This window comes from Mycteria americana, chromosome 1 (assembly GCF_035582795.1).
Source record: "Mycteria americana isolate JAX WOST 10 ecotype Jacksonville Zoo and Gardens chromosome 1, USCA_MyAme_1.0, whole genome shotgun sequence".
Taxonomy (NCBI): Eukaryota; Metazoa; Chordata; class Aves; order Ciconiiformes; family Ciconiidae; genus Mycteria; species Mycteria americana.
The window spans coordinates 128,769,357-128,790,528 of NC_134365.1; the positions used below are offsets into that span (position 1 = coordinate 128,769,357).

At 37.4% G+C, this 21,172-nt stretch overlaps 1 protein-coding gene across 1 annotated transcript in view; it reads left to right on the forward strand.

Annotated features, from left to right (window-relative positions):
- CFAP47 (cilia and flagella associated protein 47) overlaps positions 1 to 21,172 on the forward strand; it is a 358,571-nt gene that overhangs the window by 297,150 nt on the left and 40,249 nt on the right. Inside the window, exon 58 of the mRNA XM_075491883.1 lies at positions 20,841 to 21,000. Within this exon, the coding sequence (XP_075347998.1) occupies positions 20,841 to 21,000 (160 nt within the window). The remainder of the gene's footprint in view (positions 1 to 20,840; positions 21,001 to 21,172) is intronic.

The following is a 21,172-nucleotide window of genomic DNA, read 5'->3' on the forward strand; positions in this document are numbered from 1 at the left end:
CACTAAGTCCTCAGGACTAGCTGTTTGAATTGGTTAGGAAAGCTGTCAGAGTGTGCTGGGGATGCAGATATTTATTATCTACTTCTTGGTGGAGTCAGTGTTGGCTGGGCTTTAGTGTAGCAATATACATGATAGCTAGATCCAAAATTGTTGCCAGTTGCAGAAAAAAATCTTGCTGAATAAGGCGGTTTAACATTTAAGAGGGTCTATGATGTAGTGAAAGGCTTACTATGCTTAAAACCAATGTGAACCTCAGACGGTGAGAGGTAAGAAACCAGCGGACTTTGGGACCACAAAGGATTCTCTTTCCCCTCCTGCTGGAGCTGAATTCAAGCCAGGGGCTTCTCCTGCCCGCCCAGCAGCCAGGCTGAGCTGCTGCTCCTGCAGACAGACCAGCAGACACACACACACACACAGAGTACGAACATAGCCAACCACTCAGATCAACCCGGAGAGCAGTGCCTTTACCGGCACACCCATAAAAACAATCAGCACTCACGTAAATATCAACAGCATGGGCAGCCTGGTGCAGTTCCTGGTGTTTGGCTGATTAGGATTGAACTGCACTGGAGGTACGTGCACACCCCCTCAGTCTATTGATGCACTAACATTTCCCCCCCATCCCCCCTGAAATCTTTTGAATATTAGCATGGGCTTTTAAGTTTCTCCAGTATTTGTGTCTAGCTCCTGGGCTCCTTATCCAGCCGCTGGCTCAGACCTTGGGTCTTTCTGGATGCTGGTCTGCTCCTACTTGCTGGCGAGTCCAGCTCAAAGTTCACTAGCAGAACGTACACATACGTTTGCTCACTCAGCTCACAAATGCATGTCTGCTGGTCTCCTGAATAGTAGCACGGATTTAAGTCTGTGCTCACTCTGTAGGCCCTTTACCCAGTCATTGGGGCTGACCATGGGTCTTTCCAGATGCTGGTCTCCTGCTACTGGCTGGCCAGTCTGACTTGATGTTAGGTAGGAGCTGACACTCAACCACCCACGCAAAACCCCGTGCTCTCCAATGACTGGTCTTAGTCTCTCCAGTAGCTGGCACTCCGGCCTCATCCTGCTTGCCGGCTGGTCCACTTTGAACTTTGCTAGTGGCCGACTCACACAGAGGCTCAGGACAGGGAGTGTACTTACACAGAAGATAGACATAGGATTTAATAAGAATCTAGGATAGTGACCAAGCCTGAGGCATTGTCAGACAGCTTTATTGGCGAGCACCTGCATACATGACTGGCATCTTTTATGCTCTTTTACCTCTGTTCTCCTATGCTTGTTCCTGCCTCATCCACTTTGATCTTTCTCTTCTCCCTCCTGTGTTCTCTCCCCTAAACATCCCATAATAAGTTTTGAGAACATGTAAATAATATGTTTGGTTCTGTGGTAGGGTATGCGATGAATTGAAAGAATAGCTGCTAACAGTTGCATTCAGAAGTCAAATTATTCATGATAGGGAAAGATGCATTTGGTTTGCTCAGTTCTGACTGATGGATGAAGTTCTTGATTCAGTAGCATATTTGAGTATGTTTAATTTCAGGTATGTAAGGCAATCCCTAAATAGCAAAGAATTTAAATTTAAACATCTGCTTCAGTTGCACTGAAATTACAGGAAATGTAGATGTGTATCTTAGGCATGTATTCTAATTGCTGTGGTGTGAATTGAGGTGGGATTATTTGTGTGTTTAATTATTTTGATAAATACTTTAGTATGCCAATATCTATATGTTCACCTCAAAATTATATATTTCTCCTTGTTTCCAAGATATAACCTGGATCAATAATACTGTAGCTCCAGTTCTTGACAAATGGGATCTTTAAAACTGTTCTCTGTAGGGGAGGAATAATTTAATTAAAATGAACTTCATATCCTTAGTACTCTGCTGCTTTAATTCTCTTCCCTAGATATTTTGTCATACTATTTCTAAGATTAACAAATTATTCAAAATATTTTTTTATGAGCGAGATAATAAATTATTCACATTCTTGTTAAAAACTGATATCTTTCAGTTACCAGGGGGAATCGGATTCCCAGATTTACTTTTCTGCCACAAAGCCTGAATGATTAGGCAGGGCCTATTTTGGTTTGATAAAGCCACTGGGATTGTACCTGCCTGAGTGTATTTGCAGAAAGAATGCATATCACTGGTACCTCTTTCCTCTTCATATAAGTCTCAGTAAAAATTGATTTATCTTTTTCTTCTACCTTTTATGATGCATACAGGACCTTATTTTCAGCTTTCACAATATTTATGCTGAAACCTTTCCTGTTTACATGAAGATCAGGTTGATACCTTCAATCATCAACATTAGTAACGATCTTGCATCTTACAATAATATTTGGGTTTAAGCAATATTTATTTCTTTAAATGCATTTCTGATACCAAGCTTTTCAGCTTGGTATCAAACCCACCCAACACCCAAATCAACCCAGGAAAAAAAGACTGTGGGCACTACTGCTGTGTTTGCTGTGTGTGCAAGAGGACATGCTTTAACTGTAATTCAGTCTTTGCCTCTATTTTAATGTGATGCTTATCCTGCTCATAAATCATAGTATATAAACCAGCAGAGGGGATTTTGATACTAAGAATAGGACATAATTTGAGTATTCTTAGGGAAATGCAGAATAAAGATTTATGTTACAATTAGATGAAAAGTGTTTGGATCGTGACCTTTACTCTTACAAGGAGTAGCATCTCACAACTGTTGAAGCATGCGACACAAAATTCTTCATTGGATATCAGAGTTATGTTAACAACATACATAAGATGCTTTATTACAGTCAACGTCACTTGGTCTAGTATCATCTTCTGCTGAGTGGAGGGAAATTGAACGTATTTCTTTGCATGGGAATAATATATTTTGAGATGACAACATGTTTAAAGGCTCATGAGAGCAAAGTTGGAAGAGTGTTTGACTTTCTGGGACTCTTCTTGCTAGGACATTAATTTTACCATGCAGTGGTTTATGCCCAAGGATTTGACACTTCTGATATTACTGTTAATATGCTATTTCAGGTAAAATCTGTATTTGCAAAAATATTTATAACCTTTAAAATTTAAGTAGGCAATGAAGTGTACTGATACTTAAGTACTTCCCATCCTTGCATATTGTTAAGGTACTTGATAATTTTATTTTCACAAATCTCCACTTATTTGAGGGAAAGTATTTAACATTGTATTCATTTTAACCCAGAGAAACTGAAGTATAGGTATACTAAAGCTGTGACTGTTTCAAAATAAAACCTAGAGGCTTGAAAGGTAAGCAGATCCTCTTTTCTCATAAGTGTTTGGTGAAGCATCTGGAAAATAATTTTCCTACAAAGAAGGCTTAAAATGCAAACTATTCCATACAACTGTCAAGAAGTCCCTGAAACTTCCTGATGCGACTCAGTTTCTTTTATCTATAAATTGGAACTATTAATTTCCTCTTTAAGGTATAAAATTCAGTCTAGTTAACATATTAGAGTTTTTTGTAATAGATTGAAAGCAAATCATGTTTTGCCACTGCCTTGTTTGCCTGCTTGTGTTATAAGAATGTTAATGTTAAATATCCTTGTTCTGTACATTGAAGTGAAAACTATAGTATTGCAACAACTTTTAATGTTGAATTGTCTAACTTTTATCTGATTGCTTCACAAGCACTGAAAATCCCTTATAAAATTAAATCTTTTTCTCCTTCATCACAGATATTAAGAAGAAACAAAGGTTAATAGCCCATAAAAATTGATATCTATTAATTGCTGGTAGTACTGCCTTTTTCACAATGAATACCAATAATGTAAACTAATCCCAGAGGTTTGCTGCCATTTTTATTACCTCTGCTACATGCAATCAGCAGAAACCACAAGCTGAATTGTATGCAGTCCTGTTAGAGGCTGTTACAGTACCTTTTTTCTAGCCATTGTATACAATTTTCTCTTTTCTATTAAATAGGAAAATAAGTTGATTGTTGAACTGTTATTCAGACCTGTATGAATAACACATTAAGTTTTCTACACGCACAAACAAGCAATTCAGTTTTATCACACACAATAGCACAAGACCACAATACACAATATAATAGCATGTCAGTAGCTGTTGAGGAAATTTTGGATGATCCTTATCTTTCCAGTTTGTTTTACATCTCTTCAAGTGTAAAATCACCAACTGTATCCTATTAGTCTTTTCTTCTTATTGATTTGTCCCTATTCCAATTCAAGAATGAATTTTTATGTTATTTTTGTTTCTTGAATCCACAGATTTACCTAATTCTCCCGACTCTGATTTTAATGGAAATGCTTTTTTCCCTACTTTTTAGTACCTCTGCCTTTACTTATAGAGTCCCTCCATTTGGTATACAATGTTAGTTAGCCTGTGTTGCCTTCTACAGGCGTTCATCTTTGCAATACAAGCGTGTTTAAATGATTCAAGATGAGAGTGAGAGATTCAGTGATCCCAAATTACTTAGCTGACCAAAGAGAATTTTGGTGGTGATTCATTTGTTCTACCTCACTAAAAACCAGAATGTTGGTAATGAAGAGTATTCACTCTCACAGGAAAAAGCTGGGACTGAAACCAGGTCAAAGTTTTTCAGTAGCCAAATACAAAAGGAAGCATGTTTTTAACAATGAGCTTAATCAACTCTCAGAACAATTCTCAAAGACATGTGGAGGATTCACCATCACTGGCAAATTTTAAATCAAGCGGATGTGTTTTTTCTAATTAAATTCTCTTTTTCAAGAAGAGTTATTGAGACTGAACCTTGATTTTTCAAATGGGTTCTGAGAAATCCTGTGTATTTAGGTCAAGTTAGATGATTACAATGACTGAAATGTTTAGCAGTGAAGAAATGAAAAAAATCTCTGCAGAGTTCTGGATAAGTAAACATTCTTTAAACATGCTTGTATTGGTTCAATCAAAAATGGCAAAAAATACTTCGAAATTTCTGAATTAACATTTTCAGAATTTCCATTATGTTATTTTGCTTATTCTTTTACTACTTCAGGATGAAAACAGGGGCAAGAAATCAAGTACAATAGATACAGACTCTACAAGTTTTCTTTTCTTTGCACATAACCCTTGCAATCTGTTGCCTCTAAAGAATCACCATTTTTTTAAGTTTTGTGGTCATTAGTCTTTACATGAAAGGAAGATATCTAATAATGAAATTAAATTTGGAGATCCAATATATTCCCTCAGAAAAGGCTACAGATTGCAGGAAAAATGAACTGATTTTTTTTAAACTCTTTTCTAACCTTTTCTCCAACTCCTTGCTGCCATATATCACACAAAATAAACCTTTTCATCTTTTTCCTTTAAGTTGATACCAAATGACAGTCTGTGAAGATCTGTTCACTGTCGTCTTTATACACAAGGATTTTTTCCTCCACCTTTTCTTCAGTTGACACCTATGACAAACAGCTATTGGGAAAAGCTTTTGTCCCTACATTTGTTCAATGTTTGGCTGCAAATCACTTATGCCTTGAGCTCCTTTAGAGACTGTTCTCAACCATATGGAAAAGGAAAATGCCTCAGATTTGAAGGCTAGCTGCTTTTTGTTTTGACAGATTTAAAATGGATAATCCTAATTGATTAAGTCACTTCCATGAAAATTTTCCTTCCCAGTTATCTCATCACAAGATATTGTCAGTGAAAGTTAAAGTAACTGATCTAAAACATCTCCTTCCTATTCCAGAAAGGTATTGTTTTCATGTAGGTTTATCCACTGCTGTATTTTAACTAAGTTTTAAAAAAGAATCATAAATGATGATCTGTTTTCTTCCTTCCTGAATCAAAAGAAAAATAACTTGTCTCTTACTAAGAATTAAAAATGAGCAGTTTGTGCAAAAATAAGTAAGAGCTAAACTGTAGACATTTGTTTTGTATTCCATATGAAAATGTTGATGTTGGTAGTCATCTTGCCTCCTGAGTTGTGGATTACGTATGATTTCCATTTCTGGATTCACACAGACGTACAGGATCTGCAGCAGCCACCTCTGTTCAGAAACACTGCAGCTCCCATTTACCACTGAGTCATCCAAAGCCTGTCTGCTGTGTCAGTACGATTCAGAATCACCCTGGCACTGTCAAGTAGTTTGGGTCCTTGATCCCTTCCAGAATATCTTAATAGTAATTCCCACTTTTAGTGGCATCTTCTCTCTCTCCACTGGGGGACTTTATTTGATTTTTTTATCTCCCACCATAGCAAGTCTTTCCAGTCCAGTTGACTTCCTACATGTCTGCTTCTAAGCATTTTGTTCTTTTCTTCTTTTTCTGGAGGTCCCCAAGCATATCCCTCTATATTTCTCTCTGAATTTAAGAGGCCAACAACTCATCTATTTATTGGATTTTTGGAATACTGACTATGATTTGCTCTAAATTAGGACTACAGAGTTGATTTTAGCCTTGTTCACACAACAGGAAGCAATGCACAATCCCCAACCAAGATCTGCTAATTGTCTTTATGGCTGGAAACTCATGTCACATTTCAGCTACTCCTCAGGAAAGCAGGAGAATCATAATAAATATCATATTAAACACAGGAATCCAGGGGATAAAATATTATGAGACTTTAATGAAGTCTTAATAAAATTTAAATATGATCTGTGTCTATACCTGAGTCTGACAGGTGAGTAGCTATGTGCCACATTAATTGATCCAGCATGTCCCAGATCTTTGCAGTAGGGTTAAAATATTTCCAGACATATATCTGAATTGATGTGTCCTTACGTGGTATAATGACTGAGCAGCAGAGATGTACATAAATAGCATGTGAGACCACACTGACAACAAAAGATGATATTGTGTAGACATGAGAATTTTCAGAGTTTGAAAAATAAATTATTTTGTAGTTGGAGACCTATGGACCTAAGACAAGTACAGTATATATGGGTTCTGTCAGAAAGCATTACTTGTTAAAAAAAGAACAAGTCAGTGTGAATTACCAGTTTGGCCATAAAAATCCAAAATGTCTCTGAAATAGAAAGGCACTTGACAGCTCAACATAGTTTCTTGCTAGAGGATATTGCTGATGGTTTTTTCTTTACTTCCTCTATGAACAAATTACTGTTCTGTGGTAGTCTTGATAAACTCTGGAGCAAGTTTTGCATGACAGTGATCACAGTCAGAACATAAGATGTATTCTTTAAATTGTCATCCTGGACATATGATTGCTGGCCTCTATATGAGGCCGCTGCAGTTAACTCAGTTCTCACTCCTAAAACTATAATAAAATCCAACAGCAATGACATCCAGGCCATTATTTGACTTCATGTTCCCCTGGACCAAGGAAGTAGTCAAAATGGCTTGCTAATAAATGTAAAAGAAATGAAGGTTCTTTGTCTTCTCTGAGGGATTTTCTTTTCCTACATAAAGTTTTATAAATTGAGTCCTGAAACCTTGTTTTCAGAATGCATGATTTTTATTTTTCCTTTTTCACTTGCATTATGCCACAAGAAACATCTTGAACTCATAGCTAGCATTAGGAAGAGAAGACTGCTTGGTTTAAGTAACAAGTTATCTATTGCTGTTGTTGTTAATGCATCATATGCTCTTTCTGTGGAAAGTCCATGATACATCTAAAACCAAATAAGCAAACAGAACTGTTTTGCAGCTGATATTACTTTATATGTGTAGCATATAAGACACAGTAGAATAAAGGTTTTGAAATGTTTATTTTGCTGTCTGAGAGAAAGAAACTACTCAAAATTGTGAAACAAAACTTCTATAGAGAGAAGTAACTTGAGGGCGATAGAGGTCTCAAGCCTTGAGGATATTCTCTGAAGATATCAGCTCCTAGCCAAAACGCAAATACTTCAGTTACATTGCAGCAATATTCTGGCTAACCTTTGAATATTTTACCTATAAGGAAAAGGACAAAGAAATTCCATCTGCAAGGCTGTGAGTAGGAGAAAAGTTTCAGTTAAGGGGACAACTTTTAGAATAGTTCATGTAAAGGCTGAACCCTCAGCTCTAAAAACCATTGTTCTGCCTAAGGATTTTGAGTGAAATGCAAGTAATCTAGAATTGTCTTTTGTGTTTTAGTTACTCTTCTGCTTTGTAGGTAGGAGCTTGACCATATACTTTCATTTAAGCCTGATTTCTTTTCAGGCTGAATAATAGGTGTAACAAATTTCTTCAGAATGTTTGAATCTAGAGATTATCTGCTGACAAGTTTCAGGGGTTAACATTGGGGCTGGCATTGCCACATGTTGGGTTTTAGGATGTTGCACACAAAACACAGAGGGCAAAAGGGTATATCAGTGGAGCAAAAAAATTCTTGTTTGTCTAATTTGACAGGCTAATAAAAGTTATTGTTAGTCCAGTTACAATAATAGTACCATTTATAGTCAACAATAATACAGAAAAGCCTCTATAGTTAAAATTGTTACACAGAAAAACTTTCCTATTATCTACCCTTTTTTTCTGGTGTAATGCTCATCCTTCTGGTCTCCCTCTGGGTCTTAAGCTTGACAGCATCAGTCCTCCCCAGGTGCAGAGGTTGGATGGGGATGTCAGAGAGCTGTCAATGCCCCAGCTTCTTTGATTGGAAAGCTAGTAAAGTGTTCGTTCCTCAACAGTTTTGGGATCTGGCTGGATTTACGTTTATGCATTATCTTAACGCAGTCTGCATAAATGAACTTTCTCTTTACTGCTTTCAATTATTCAGTTTTCTATTCTCTGCTTTATCTAAACTGGTTTAACAAGACTGTATTCCTGTAGTGACCGTTGTGATTTGTGTTTACAGTTTTGGACATCTGGTACCATTCTGTGTTTACACTCTTGCAAACCATTTTTTTATTCTAGTATCATAGATAATTCAGTCTGCACAGATGTTTACTCATATCTCTATAAACTCAAAATATGCTAAACCAAACCTGACTGCTAAAAAATTGCTGTCATAAATAAAATAAGCTAAAATCAACTTATGCCAACACAAATGCCAATCAAATCCTTAGACCCTGCCTTGCAAGGCCACTAAAAAGCCTTTCAATAGATATAGAAAGAAACCATATTTACTGGGCTACAGAAGTTTTCCCTCCAGTAGAAACAATATTCCTACTACGGGAAGTATTGAGCTATGAAATACATGTAGCATATTATGTGTCCTGTCATTCACAGTACTACTGTTTTATGACACAAGTCAAATTAATGGGCAAGAGTTACTTTTCAAGAGGGATTCTTCTTACCAACTTTATTTTCTTGAGTACTAAGAAACCAAAAAAACAGTGTAGAGCTCAATTCCATCTTACTACAGAAACCTGTAAACCTCCAATGGTGAAGAGTATAAATATTAAGACCATGAAAATGCATAGCTCAGGAAATATATATATGTGACTCACAGCGGAGAATAATAGCTAAACTGGCTGTTTCAAAAGCTTATAAACTATGTCAAGGAAAGAACTTTGGAAAAGGCAAAAGTGCTGAGTCATCATTCTATCCCATTCACTTACAAGAGTCAGTTGGAGACATATATATGTATGTTTCCAGTTACTGTCTGCTGTATGAAGTGTGATATGTCTCCTGGAAACTTGTAACAAGCAGTACAATTTTTGGTTGTATATAAAAAGTAGAAGGATGTAACAGCACCAGTGTCATTACTGATTTCACAACACTTTGCAGATTTTGATTAAAATCTGCCATAGCTTCAGAACTTGACTGTGCTTTCAGAGATCAGACCAAGAGATACGTCTATCCAAGAAAAGTTTAAAATGAAAGTAAAAATATATCTGTCAAAAATAATCAGATATTTGACATATGTCAAAAATTCAATTATGCTTGAACTGAAGCAATTACAGTTTCCTTTCAACCATGGACTCAAGACATTTTTGTGTGTGTTTGGGCCTAGAAAAAGATTAAGAAAAGGGGAAGCTGTCATGGTCTTAATTTACTTGCTGGTACTTTATCTTAGGGTAACATGACTTTACAAGAGAAAGGATAAAGTTTGGTGGGTTTTTTGTGGCTAGGCACTAAAAAAAGTCACACTTGTTTACAAAGCATGTGACATTTCTTGTGTGGCTCTTGCGTTTTCAAAATATTTGTGTGGTTATTTTCTAGTTTTTGTTCAGATTTTAGGCAGGTCATTAAGTGCTGGTAGACTGTTTTGTTACATACAGAACACAGTTAATTCACTGTAGCAGAGGGGGAGAGAGGTTGCGTGGGCCATAGTTTTTGCGTGGGCCCTACGTTACCACAGTAGGGCAAAATATGTAAGATCCTGTTTCTAAAAAATGTGACTATCCATCCCTCCACTCACCACAGCCATCCCTCTCCATCCACACTTGTTTCTGGTCTTTCTTCTATATCATTATTTATCAATTAATCTCTTTTGAGAATGTCAAATTATATTTAAATGTGTCCAGAAATAAAATGAAAATTTAGTTAAGGAAGGACCAATTGACTTAATGTAACTGAGTTTTTACTTGCTTATTTTTTAATGTGTCACAAATAGAAGCATTCAGAGAAAAGATGTATTGATACATCTTTTACAGTGCTGATGTAGAAGAGATTTTGCATTTTTTCCTTTGACTTTGCAGTACGCCTCCTGCTTTCTGTGACTTTGGATCTAGGACATTACTGTGCTGCAGACCTTTAGATTTTGGATGCATGGCTGATCTCACAAAATTTTATCAACATAAAGTTGTCATCAGGGAAATAAGGATGATAAACAATTTTCAAATGTATAAAATGGTCAAAGGAAGATAGGATAAATCTACTGTCTATCAGATTATTGGAGGGAAAAAATAGATTTGGAAGAAAAGCAAGAGAACCTGCCAGTCCACCATAAAGTTTTAGAAAAAGTGTTGGACCATAGGATAATTAGAAAACTTTTGCTACTCTCATTCCTGATTATTCTTCTTCACTCCTCACTCTTATCTACTTGGCATTCCCTCTGCCAAATGACTTCCATATAATGCAGTCCGGCCTCCTCCATTCGTTCTGCTCTCTGCCATAGCATCATTTTGCAAGTTACTGTCTATGCCCCTTAACCTTTTTCTAGTCCCTCAGGTGTTTTGTTTGTTTGTTTTTCCAGTCCTGTTGCTCACTATTCCCTGTCTTTACAGTAATTTTCCTTCTCTGACATGTGTCTTATGTGTGCTCAGTACTGCTCTTCAACCTCACTTTCTTACTGTTCTCATCTCCTACCATTCAGATTTGTCTTTCCTAATGTAGTGGCTGACTGGATTTCTGTAAGGGGAACCCAAAGTCCATCATCACAGCACCTCTGAGGGGAAATTGCAAAGATATCCCATGCTGCCAAGACAAATGCATAAGATAACAGCAGAGATGGAAAATATAATTGAATGTGGCATGTATATGAATGTCAGGCAATTTTTATTTTTTTTTTTTTTAAGATTTAAGATTTTTTTATATGAGGTCTGTAACACCTACCCAAAGTCAAAGTTGCAGGTACCAGAGTTTCGGAGATAAGAGGGATGTTCTGTGATAAACCAGTTTAGAAGGTTACATAATTTCTCTCTTACTGCAGAACACCTTACACCAAATTTAATAATCAGATGTGATATGGAAGTGATGGAGACGTTGTTCTGAAATATATTAAGCAATAATCTTATACTGGGGGTTAAAAAGATTATTGTCCATTTATCCTCAGTAAGAGAGTGTGATCTTCATGATCTCTGTTACATGTGTTTTTTAAAGTTTTCTCAGAGTTAAAGATCTTAAGTGTAATTCTGCTTGTTTTGGTTATCACCAAAGTGAATTACTGTACTTAGAAACATTTTTTCCATCAGTGTGCTTAACCCTTGTAATCTTAGCTGTTACTACACTTCAATGATAAATAAATGTAATAGGTATTTCTGTCAAAATAATGGCTTTGATTTTGGCTGCAACTGTGCTATAGGCTATTAGTTAGAGAAGGATAATTTTATAAATGAAAAGGAAACTTTATGCTTGGCCTTTTAGACATGCTTCATTTAAAAACAAAATAAATTGCATTAAATAAAACAACATATTTAATTACTGAGCCCTGTTCTCAATCCATTTATTTTAATCTAAATAGCAAATGTTTAACTTGTATCCATTATTTTGTACCAGAAAGAAATTCTTCTAAATTAAATCTCTTAATGAAATAAGCCAGAAAGACTCTGCCAGAAGTATACAAAATTGTATTAACACAAGATTCACAACATGGCAAACAAATCTTATAAACATACTGTATCTAATACATTTTATTGTGTGCTTATGATAGTGATGATGTGGAGCCTTTCAGTTAAAGACTCAAACATTCATTCCTTTATTAGTGCCATTTATTTCTTAAAGCAACTTCTCAAGTTTTAACCAGTCATTTGTGAAATTGTTTATTAGCATCTGAGCTGCACATTCATGACTTAACTTTTGCAACTAAGGAAGTCAGCAACTCAGAGGGGATCTTATTAATGGATATAACTACCTGAAGGGAGGGTGCAGAAAGGACGGCGCCAGGCTCTTTTCAGTGGTGCCCAGTGACAGGAAACACAGGAACTTCCATCTGAGCATAAGGGAATACATTTTTTTACTGGGTTGGACAACTCAAGTTGGAAGGGATGTCGAAAGATCATCTGGTCCAACCTCCCATGGAAAAGGGAGCTTAGATGAGATTATCTAGCACTCTGTCCAGTTGTGTCTTGAAAACCTCCAGTGACAGGAACTCCACCATGTCCCTGGGGAGATTCTTCCAGTCATTGATTGTTCTCACTGTAAAAAATTTCTTTCTTAGGTTAAAATGAAACCTCTCCTGGTGCAACTCGTACCCATTGCCCCTTGTCCTCTCCATGTGGCTCCTTGTGAAGAGAGAGCCTCTATTCTCTTTGCAGATGCCCTTAAATTACTAGAAAACTCTGATAAGGTCCCCCCTGAGCCTTCTCTTCTCCAGGGTGAAAAGATCTGACTCCTTCAGTCTTTCCACAGAGAGCAGGTTCTCCTTTGTTGCCCTCCTTTGGACCCTCTCCATTCTGTCCACATCTTTCTTGAATTGTGGGAACCAGAACTGGACACAGTACTCCAGGTGCAGCCTGACAAGTGCTGAGTAGACTGGGATGATCACATCTCTGTCTCTGCTAGCAGTGCCCCTGTGGATGTAGCCCCAGGATCTGATTTGCCTTCATTGCTGCAGTGGCACACTGCTGACCCGTGTTCAGCTTGTTGTCCATCAGGACCCCCAGGTCCCTTTCAGCAAGGCTGCTCCCCAGCCACATCAGATCCTAGCCTGGACTGGGCTCTTTGGTTATATCATCCCAGGTGCAAGACCTTGCACTTGTATTTGTTGAACTTCATGCAGTTCTTGCTAGCCCACTTTTAGAGCCTGTCCAGGTCTCTGTAAGTTGGCTCTCCCTTCTGTCCACCTCACCAGTTTAGTGTCGTCAGCAAACTTGGTGAGAACTTCTGCCTTGTCAGCATTATATGTAACTAGTTTCCCTGCCCTGTTTAGCAATGGGACTGTCTTCCCTGTGCTTCTGCTTATTACTCACATATCTGAAGAACCTTCTCTTGTTGTTCTTGATATTTTTGGCCAATTTCAGTTCTAGCTGAGCCTTAGCCTTCCTGACTACATTTGTGCATGCCCTAGCAAGGTTCTTGTAGTCCTTGATGGGTTTTTGACTGCCTTTCCATAGCTGGTATGCTGCTTCTTTGCTTCTAAGTGCACCCAAAAGCTAATAGTTAAGCCAGGGTGATCTCTTCTTCTGCCTCCTTCCTCTCCCTTTGTAGGAGGTGCACTGTTCTTCATATCACCTGCAATTCACTGAGATAAGTGTCTGCACCTGGCTTAGCAAACAAGAAGGTATTTTATATCTATTCTTAAAAGCAGAAACAAGACAAAGTATAGTGAGCTATCATGATCACAGAAATGCAGAATCACATAACTGTTTAGGTGGTAAGGAACCTCTTGAGATCATCTTGTCCATCCAACCCCTCCCTTGCTCAAGCAGGGTCATCTAAAGCAGGTTGTCCAGGACCACGTCCAGTCAAGTTTTTAATATCCCCACAGATAGAGGCTGTTGGCTGTTGTGTGATGGCTGTCAATCCGGAAAATTTTATTCATATTTACTAATTGAGACTGACTAATTATAATACTGATGTAGCAAAACTAACACAGACTGCTGCATTCTCACAGTTTGTTAATTAGAACCCATAACAAGGGATTGTGATGATGTTTTACTGAAAGGGAATCAAAAATTCAAGCAGCCTCATTGGAAGCACTAAAAAAAAAAAGGGAAAAAGATGCAAACAAAAATGAACCCACCATTAATAACAGCTGAGGCAGAAATGCTGTCTGTTCTTTATTAAAGTCTTGAAATTTAGCACTGAACCACTTTTGGAAGAGCTGCTATAAAAAATCTTAGTCTTCATATGTGAGCCAGGCTTTTATCTTTTCTAGCAGGTGAAAATAAATGAAGAATACCTAGGCCTGACTTTTATTATGTATTTCAGATACTTACTGGAGTGCTGGCAATATCTCACTCTTTACTGCCTGATATCAGTCCTCTTTTCTGGATGAGTTCCTTGAGAAAGAATTAGCAATCCTTCCCAGCAGCAGCTGCTGTCTGTGAATATTTTGGAGGTTGCCCTTTCCAGGTTTTGAAGATAATGGTAGAAAACAGACCTGATTATACTGGGTTGACATTTATATGGCCAGTGCTAATTTTAGCAGGGCCATCTGTGTTTTTAACTGAAATGATTCTATACTAATAATTTTAATGGAGAAACTATCAAGAAAAAAACCCAAACAAAAGTGCCCACTCTTAAATGATTCCCCATCAGACTTCAACAAGACATAGTGAGCTCTGCCTCATCTCTCTTTTTCAATTAAAGGAATCTGAACTGAGTGCTGTTCTTCTGGGTACAATCAATGGGAGGCACTCTGAGATGCTACAGACTTAACAGCAATGCATCAAGGAGATAGTCCTTTCAACATCTAGAAAATCTGCCATCCGAGTACCTTACTAATATGAAAAACACATGACTTTAAGATAAGGTTAGATGAGAGGATGATGATTCTTTTCAAAGATACTGCAGGATATTTTGCTCATCGCCATCACAATTTTGTCAGTGTGGCACTGCCTGGGATGCTTGCTCTTAAACATTTTCCTAAGCTGCTGTAGAGGCAACAAATGCATTGTTACCCATCTGTATTCCTTCCGAATAAAATCCCAGCTATGGGGGTCCACTGCTTCATTACTTTAATTAATTTTAGCTCTCACAGTGCTATGCTTTCTAGGGCTGACACAGAAATTACACAGAACTCAACCACAGTGCAGTGCCACGTAGAAGTGAGGCAGGGAATTTGAAATATACTAATTTTGATTTAATTATCTAATTCAGTTCTGAGTTCTAGGCTCAAGTGTCAAAGGATGTGGGGCCCAAGGAATCTTTTACAGAATCGGTGCTTTCCACTAGCCTTTGGAGGCAAGGCAAGGCTTAAAAACAGGTTACCTAGGAAAGAAATGAGGGAGGACACAGATCTCTGCATGCTTCTCTGTAAGGCAGTTGACTCTAATTGCGGCCCTTGGTTTGAATCAGATGGCTTCAGTCTTTTAAAGGGTCAGTGGAGCTTATTCTGCTATGACTGTTTCCTAATGGCCTGTAGGACAGTGAAATAGAAGTAGGGTACTATCAAAATCTGGCCCAAAGCTTTTTACCAAATGTCATGCAGCTTTATTCTGAAAAGAGCCTTACTATGGATTTCTTATGAAGAGTTTGTGGATACTCATTGCAGTATAAATACTTAACATGAAGATAAGGGATCACTCATTGGGATCAGTTCTTGGTATTCCTAGCAGAGTACCTGAGGTCCACAGGCAAATAGGAGCAACTTGGTTGGTAATGCTGATTTGTATTAAAGTTGTCCACATAGATATTGTCTGTTGTGCCAGCAGTTGCTGGCCCACATTCTATAAATGGGAAGGAGAAAAAAGAAGCATGAAGCAATATGTAGTTTTTGCGATTAGGCCTATTTCATCTAACTAGGCAAAATCATAAGGAAATAAATCTGTACTAGCAGTTAATGATCAGTGGTTAGTTGACAGGTGCAGGCAAGCCCAGTGATATAAAAATTACTGTCGTTATGAACAGCTTCTACTAAGAAGATTTTTGTATTAAAAATGTGAACACATTCTCTTTCAACAGTGATATTATAAAATTTGTCTTTTCATGATCTTTAATAACCAATTTTCTGCCAGAATGACCTAGAATGGTATCATATGGGTTCTGTATTAAAATTTATTTTAAAAATCAAGGCACTATGTACTGTAACAGGCATAATTAAGCTACAGTTCAAACAGTATATGCAATGCATATATAATGTAACTAGGTATTAGTTTAGAGGCTGTTCTTTTTGTCATATGTTAAAAGAGTTGCAAATGAAATTAGTAAAACCCTATTCTAAATTATAACTTCTGAAAAGATTTGTTTGTTTGTTTTCTGTTTGGCTTTTTGGTTGTTTTTTTTTTTAAAGTTGCAAATCATCCAGAGTATATTATTCTGGTAAGACACTAGAGACCAAAAATTAGCTTGAACAGCTACTTGGATATTTTGCAATCATAAAATGCTGATGTAGCAGCAGTTTGTTATTTGCAGTGTATAGGCATCACTGTAGAGGGCATGGAGAGGGAATATGTTCTTGGTATTCCCAGCAGAATACATCAGGTCTACAGACAAATGGGAGCAACTTGATCAGTCATGCTGATTTGTACTAAAATTGCCCACATGCATATATATTATTGTCTGCTGTGTCAGTAGGTGTACTGATGAAAGAGCTAGGATGGTGTTTTCCTACACATATGGGAAAAGGCAGGGGGCGTGCTTTAAAGAACACAAAGTGGTTTGTGGGGAGCTGAAGCTGCTCTTGTACTTCTGAGGGAAGGGAGAAGGTCCTCTGTCCTTCACAGCCTTTCAGCAACTTGAGGAGCAGCCAGCCACAAGGACCTAGAAGGACAACATTCAAGGTCAGGTTGGACGGGGCTCTGAGCAACCTGAGCTAGTTGAAGATGTCCCTGCTCATTGCAGGGGGGGGTTGGACTAGGTGACCCTTAAAGGTCCCTTCCAAACCAAACTGTTCCATGATTCTATGACAAAAGAGAGAAAATACCCAAGAAGGAAACGGCTACAAGCCACAGATAAACTTACCCAGTGTTGCAACAGAATAGATGCACATGCACACATGTGTGTATAACTATATATAATGATCTCTTATGTATATATGCAGAACACGTAGTGTGTATGCAGTTATATATATACATATATAAATATACTGTTAAGGAATTAGAGATCTCTGTGATGGGAATGTTTAGAGGACTGACAAATTAGGCCATTTTTAAACTTTCAAACAAAACCTTAGATTTCATGCTAATAAGTAATTCTTACACACTGTTAATCACTATTACTACATGCATAAAAGTGTTATTCCTTAACAATCGTATCCTAAATTAGCAATAAGTATACGATGCCGTGGAGTTGATGCCATACCGTTAGCAGTGATGGTTTGGGTCCTTGATGTTTCTTCATCATGGAGGTCAAAGTGATCAGACTTGAGAGAGAAGAACAACTCTGATGAGAGAAGTTGGAACTCAAGTGGTCTTGTTGACTTTCTTCTCCATCTTTCCTTGGTCATTGCCAGTGCTTTATGCTTCTTGGCCCCTCCACCTCCAAAGGGCGATCTCAACTGCTCCCTGTGCTGTTTATTTTGGTTTTGCTTTTGCTAATCATCCCTCTTGTGTATGCAGCAGGATGTTCTGCCTATCTGCAGGCCTCATACTTGCAACTTCTGTTACTGGGATACCTCCTACATGCAACTTCATATGTCTTTGCCCTGTTGGTGGTCACATTGCTCACAAACTTAATTAAAATGCCTATACATTGTGTTTGGATGTGCCATAGTGGTGTTACAAAGTGCTTACATACTGTTGTTGATTACACTATTTTGGTATGCATGTATTTGGATTCAAGGCAATCTAATTGCAAATATATCCTGAAGAATACACTTCTAATTTAAAGACATTACAGGCCTCTGCTTTAACTACTCCACAGTAGGCCCAAAGTGGGCAAATCACAGTAGAGAGCTGCCTCTTCTCTCACAGAGGGAGAACAGTGCATCAGGGCTGTAGCTGTCTTCTGTTCCACACGGATGGATCCTAGTTCAGATGTATTCAGAAGTATGGCAACAATGTGTGTGGCCAGCTTAGTTATTTCAGATACTGGATTAAAAAATTAGTTGCTAGTTTTTAAAGGTTTTCAAAAAACCCTTTGACCACATTATTGCCAATAATATGTGTGTATATATATTGTATATCTTTTAAATCTTGGGTATGTACTTGATAGATAATGCCTCAAATAGGGAGATTAAGATCTAAAGAAAAATCTTAAGTCTTTATTAAAAGAAAAGAAAGAAGAAATATAGTTTATTTTTTCATCTCGATATTAGCATTTTTAATGGATTTTTAATGAGGATATTTTCAAGCAATTTCAAGATACAAGACTTTTCAAATAATGATTTCAAAGACAAATTGCTCATGCCATGATGGACTTCCACAAATACACAAAAATTAAGCAATTATGAGTGCAAAGTAGTTGGTTAATTTCCATAACTACTACATGATAAATCTCTTATATACAGAAATCCAGATATATTTAGGTAAGAATTCCCTACTGTTTGTAGAATCCATAATAATGTGAGGCAGTGGTCTGTATTTGAGGTCTTGAGGCACTGTTAATGAAAGAGGCAGAAATCCTGCAGGGTGGTTTGCCTTTAAATAATCCCAACCTTCCTAATTTAAGATTGATTTTCCAATCTTAATTTGGTTAGTTTATTTTAATTTAAGAGTGTTTCTAGCTAAAAGCTTTACAACTATAGAACTACATTGACTCCAGTGGGGTTATATAATATAGGAAGTACCTACATAACACAGTACAAGATAATTCTTCATAAAGGTATTTCGTCTGGACAGGGCAATTTATTAATTTAAAAATGCTGTTAATCTACCCAAACTACTTTGGATATCTTTATTCAAGGTTGCTGTTTGTGTTGAAGAAATAAATGATAGCAATAACAGATTGTGAGGTAGCAATAGAAGTTGCAATCATAAAATCATAGAATCATTAAGGTTGGAAAAGACCTCTGGGATCATCTAGTCCAACTGTCAACCCAACACCTCCATGCCTACTAAACCATGTCCTGAAGTGCCACATCTACACATTTTTTGAACTCCGCCAGGGAAGGTGACTCCACCACCTCTCTGGGCAGCCTGTTCCAAGGCTTGACAACTCTTCCAGTAAAGAAATTTTTCCTAATATCCAATCTAAACCTCTCCTGGCACAACTTGAGGCCATTTCCTCTCATCCTATCGCTAGTTACTTGGGAGAAGAGACCGGTATGTCCAGTACACTTTATAATTAAATGCTAGCAGAGGATTGGTGCAGATGAGGAGTCCTGACTTTTATTCCGTGTTTTGGAGAGCTGTCTTTCAAACCATTCTCTCCCACCCTGCTGTGACTTACTTGACCTTTTTTGCTTCTGGCCATTCCTGTCTGCCATCATTTTACTCTGTCTCCCTACACATCCACTTTCATTTCCAAACTTCCGTGAATCCACCTCTTTTTTATATTTTGTCCTTCCCAAGGCTGCATTACAATTTTGTTATCATCACCCACTCTGCTACAGCTCTTAGCATTGAGGTCTTCACCCTCAAGCCACTTAGGCTGTAGGAAGGTGAACATTCGGAGCACAAGATAAAGTTTCCCTGCTGACTTTTTTTAAGCACACAGCAGCCTGTGGTTATCAGCAGAGGCAATCCCAGGGAGAGTGCTGCTTGCCCCATGCATACGAACTTGAGCAGATTCAGTCATTCTCGGGGAATGATACTCATAGACCTGTATTAGCATGTATGCATTGTAGCAGGCATGAAAAATTATCACGAAAATGGATTCAAAGCTTAACGAAGAAGTAGTTACTCATAACTAAGAGATTTTTCTACAGATAGAATTAAAGCTGAAACCCTAACCCCGAGATATCAGTTCCACCAAATTTCAAGAATTCTTTTCAAAGCAAGGAGCTTGATAGTGAAAAGACTGTATGATTTACTTGTTCTACTTTGTGTAATTTTTCTATAACTTTATTTCTGAAATGGCTGGAACACACCCTGAGGTAGATGTTCTGACACTTGGCAGACTGGCAAGTCATTGGAAAAATGCTCTTAAAAATGCAATGTATCAGGCCACCTTCATTATAGACAACATCGGTTTATTTTTTTAAAACAGCAAAATCAAGCAGATGAAAAATTGTACAGAAAAGACTGGCTTGTATAATAATAATAAAAAACAATAGTTTAAATTCTTTCAAGTGTATTTCAATTTTTTCTTGAACATGAACGATTGCTTTTGGATTGGTCTTTTTTATGCAGTGTTACTCGCTGCATTGTTGAAACCCACAGATGCTCAAAAAACATAACTTAGGCCCTAGAAAATCATGGGATTGACTTACATATATTACACATGATCTTTGAATATTAAATGTGGGATGTTCACTTAATCGTGCTTGTTTTGTTTTGAGCCTTCAGAGTCTCCCTGGGTCTCATTTCAAAGTTTTATCAGTAAGTAGAGGTCTAAAATAACACTTTATGTGAACTCCTTTATTCAAGACATTGATTCAAAAAGTACCTTATTACAGGAAGCCAGGCCACAAATGCTACTGTAAGATGAGATTTGGCTGTAGCAAGAGCAGGGTAAAATGAAGTTTGGTATCACAGGGAGAACGGTACACTGATAAACTGTTAAATAGTGTATCAAAAAGAAAAAAAGGAAATATATGAGTAAAATGATATAAATAATAATTTTCAAAACTTTCAAAATACCATAACGATCTGTTCTATCTTACAGGAACCCGATTAGCTCCGAAAGAAAAACTGGACATCCCAGTGTTATTCATGCCAGATACAATGAAAATGTACGAGGCTGTGGTGGTAATTCATGTAATGAGGGAAAATGGTGAAAACTGGCCTTATGAAGATTCTGCTGAATTAAATAAAGACTTAAAGAGGTAATTTATTCTAATAGGAAAAGACAAAGTTGTTGAGGATACTCAATCCTATCATCATTTTCCCCTTCAGATATTTGTGTGTAGCTCCCAAGGGCAATAGGCATCCAATGTAAGCTTTTAATGTACCCTGCAAAGTATGCAGATTTAGGGTAGGACTTTTCTCTGTTTCAAT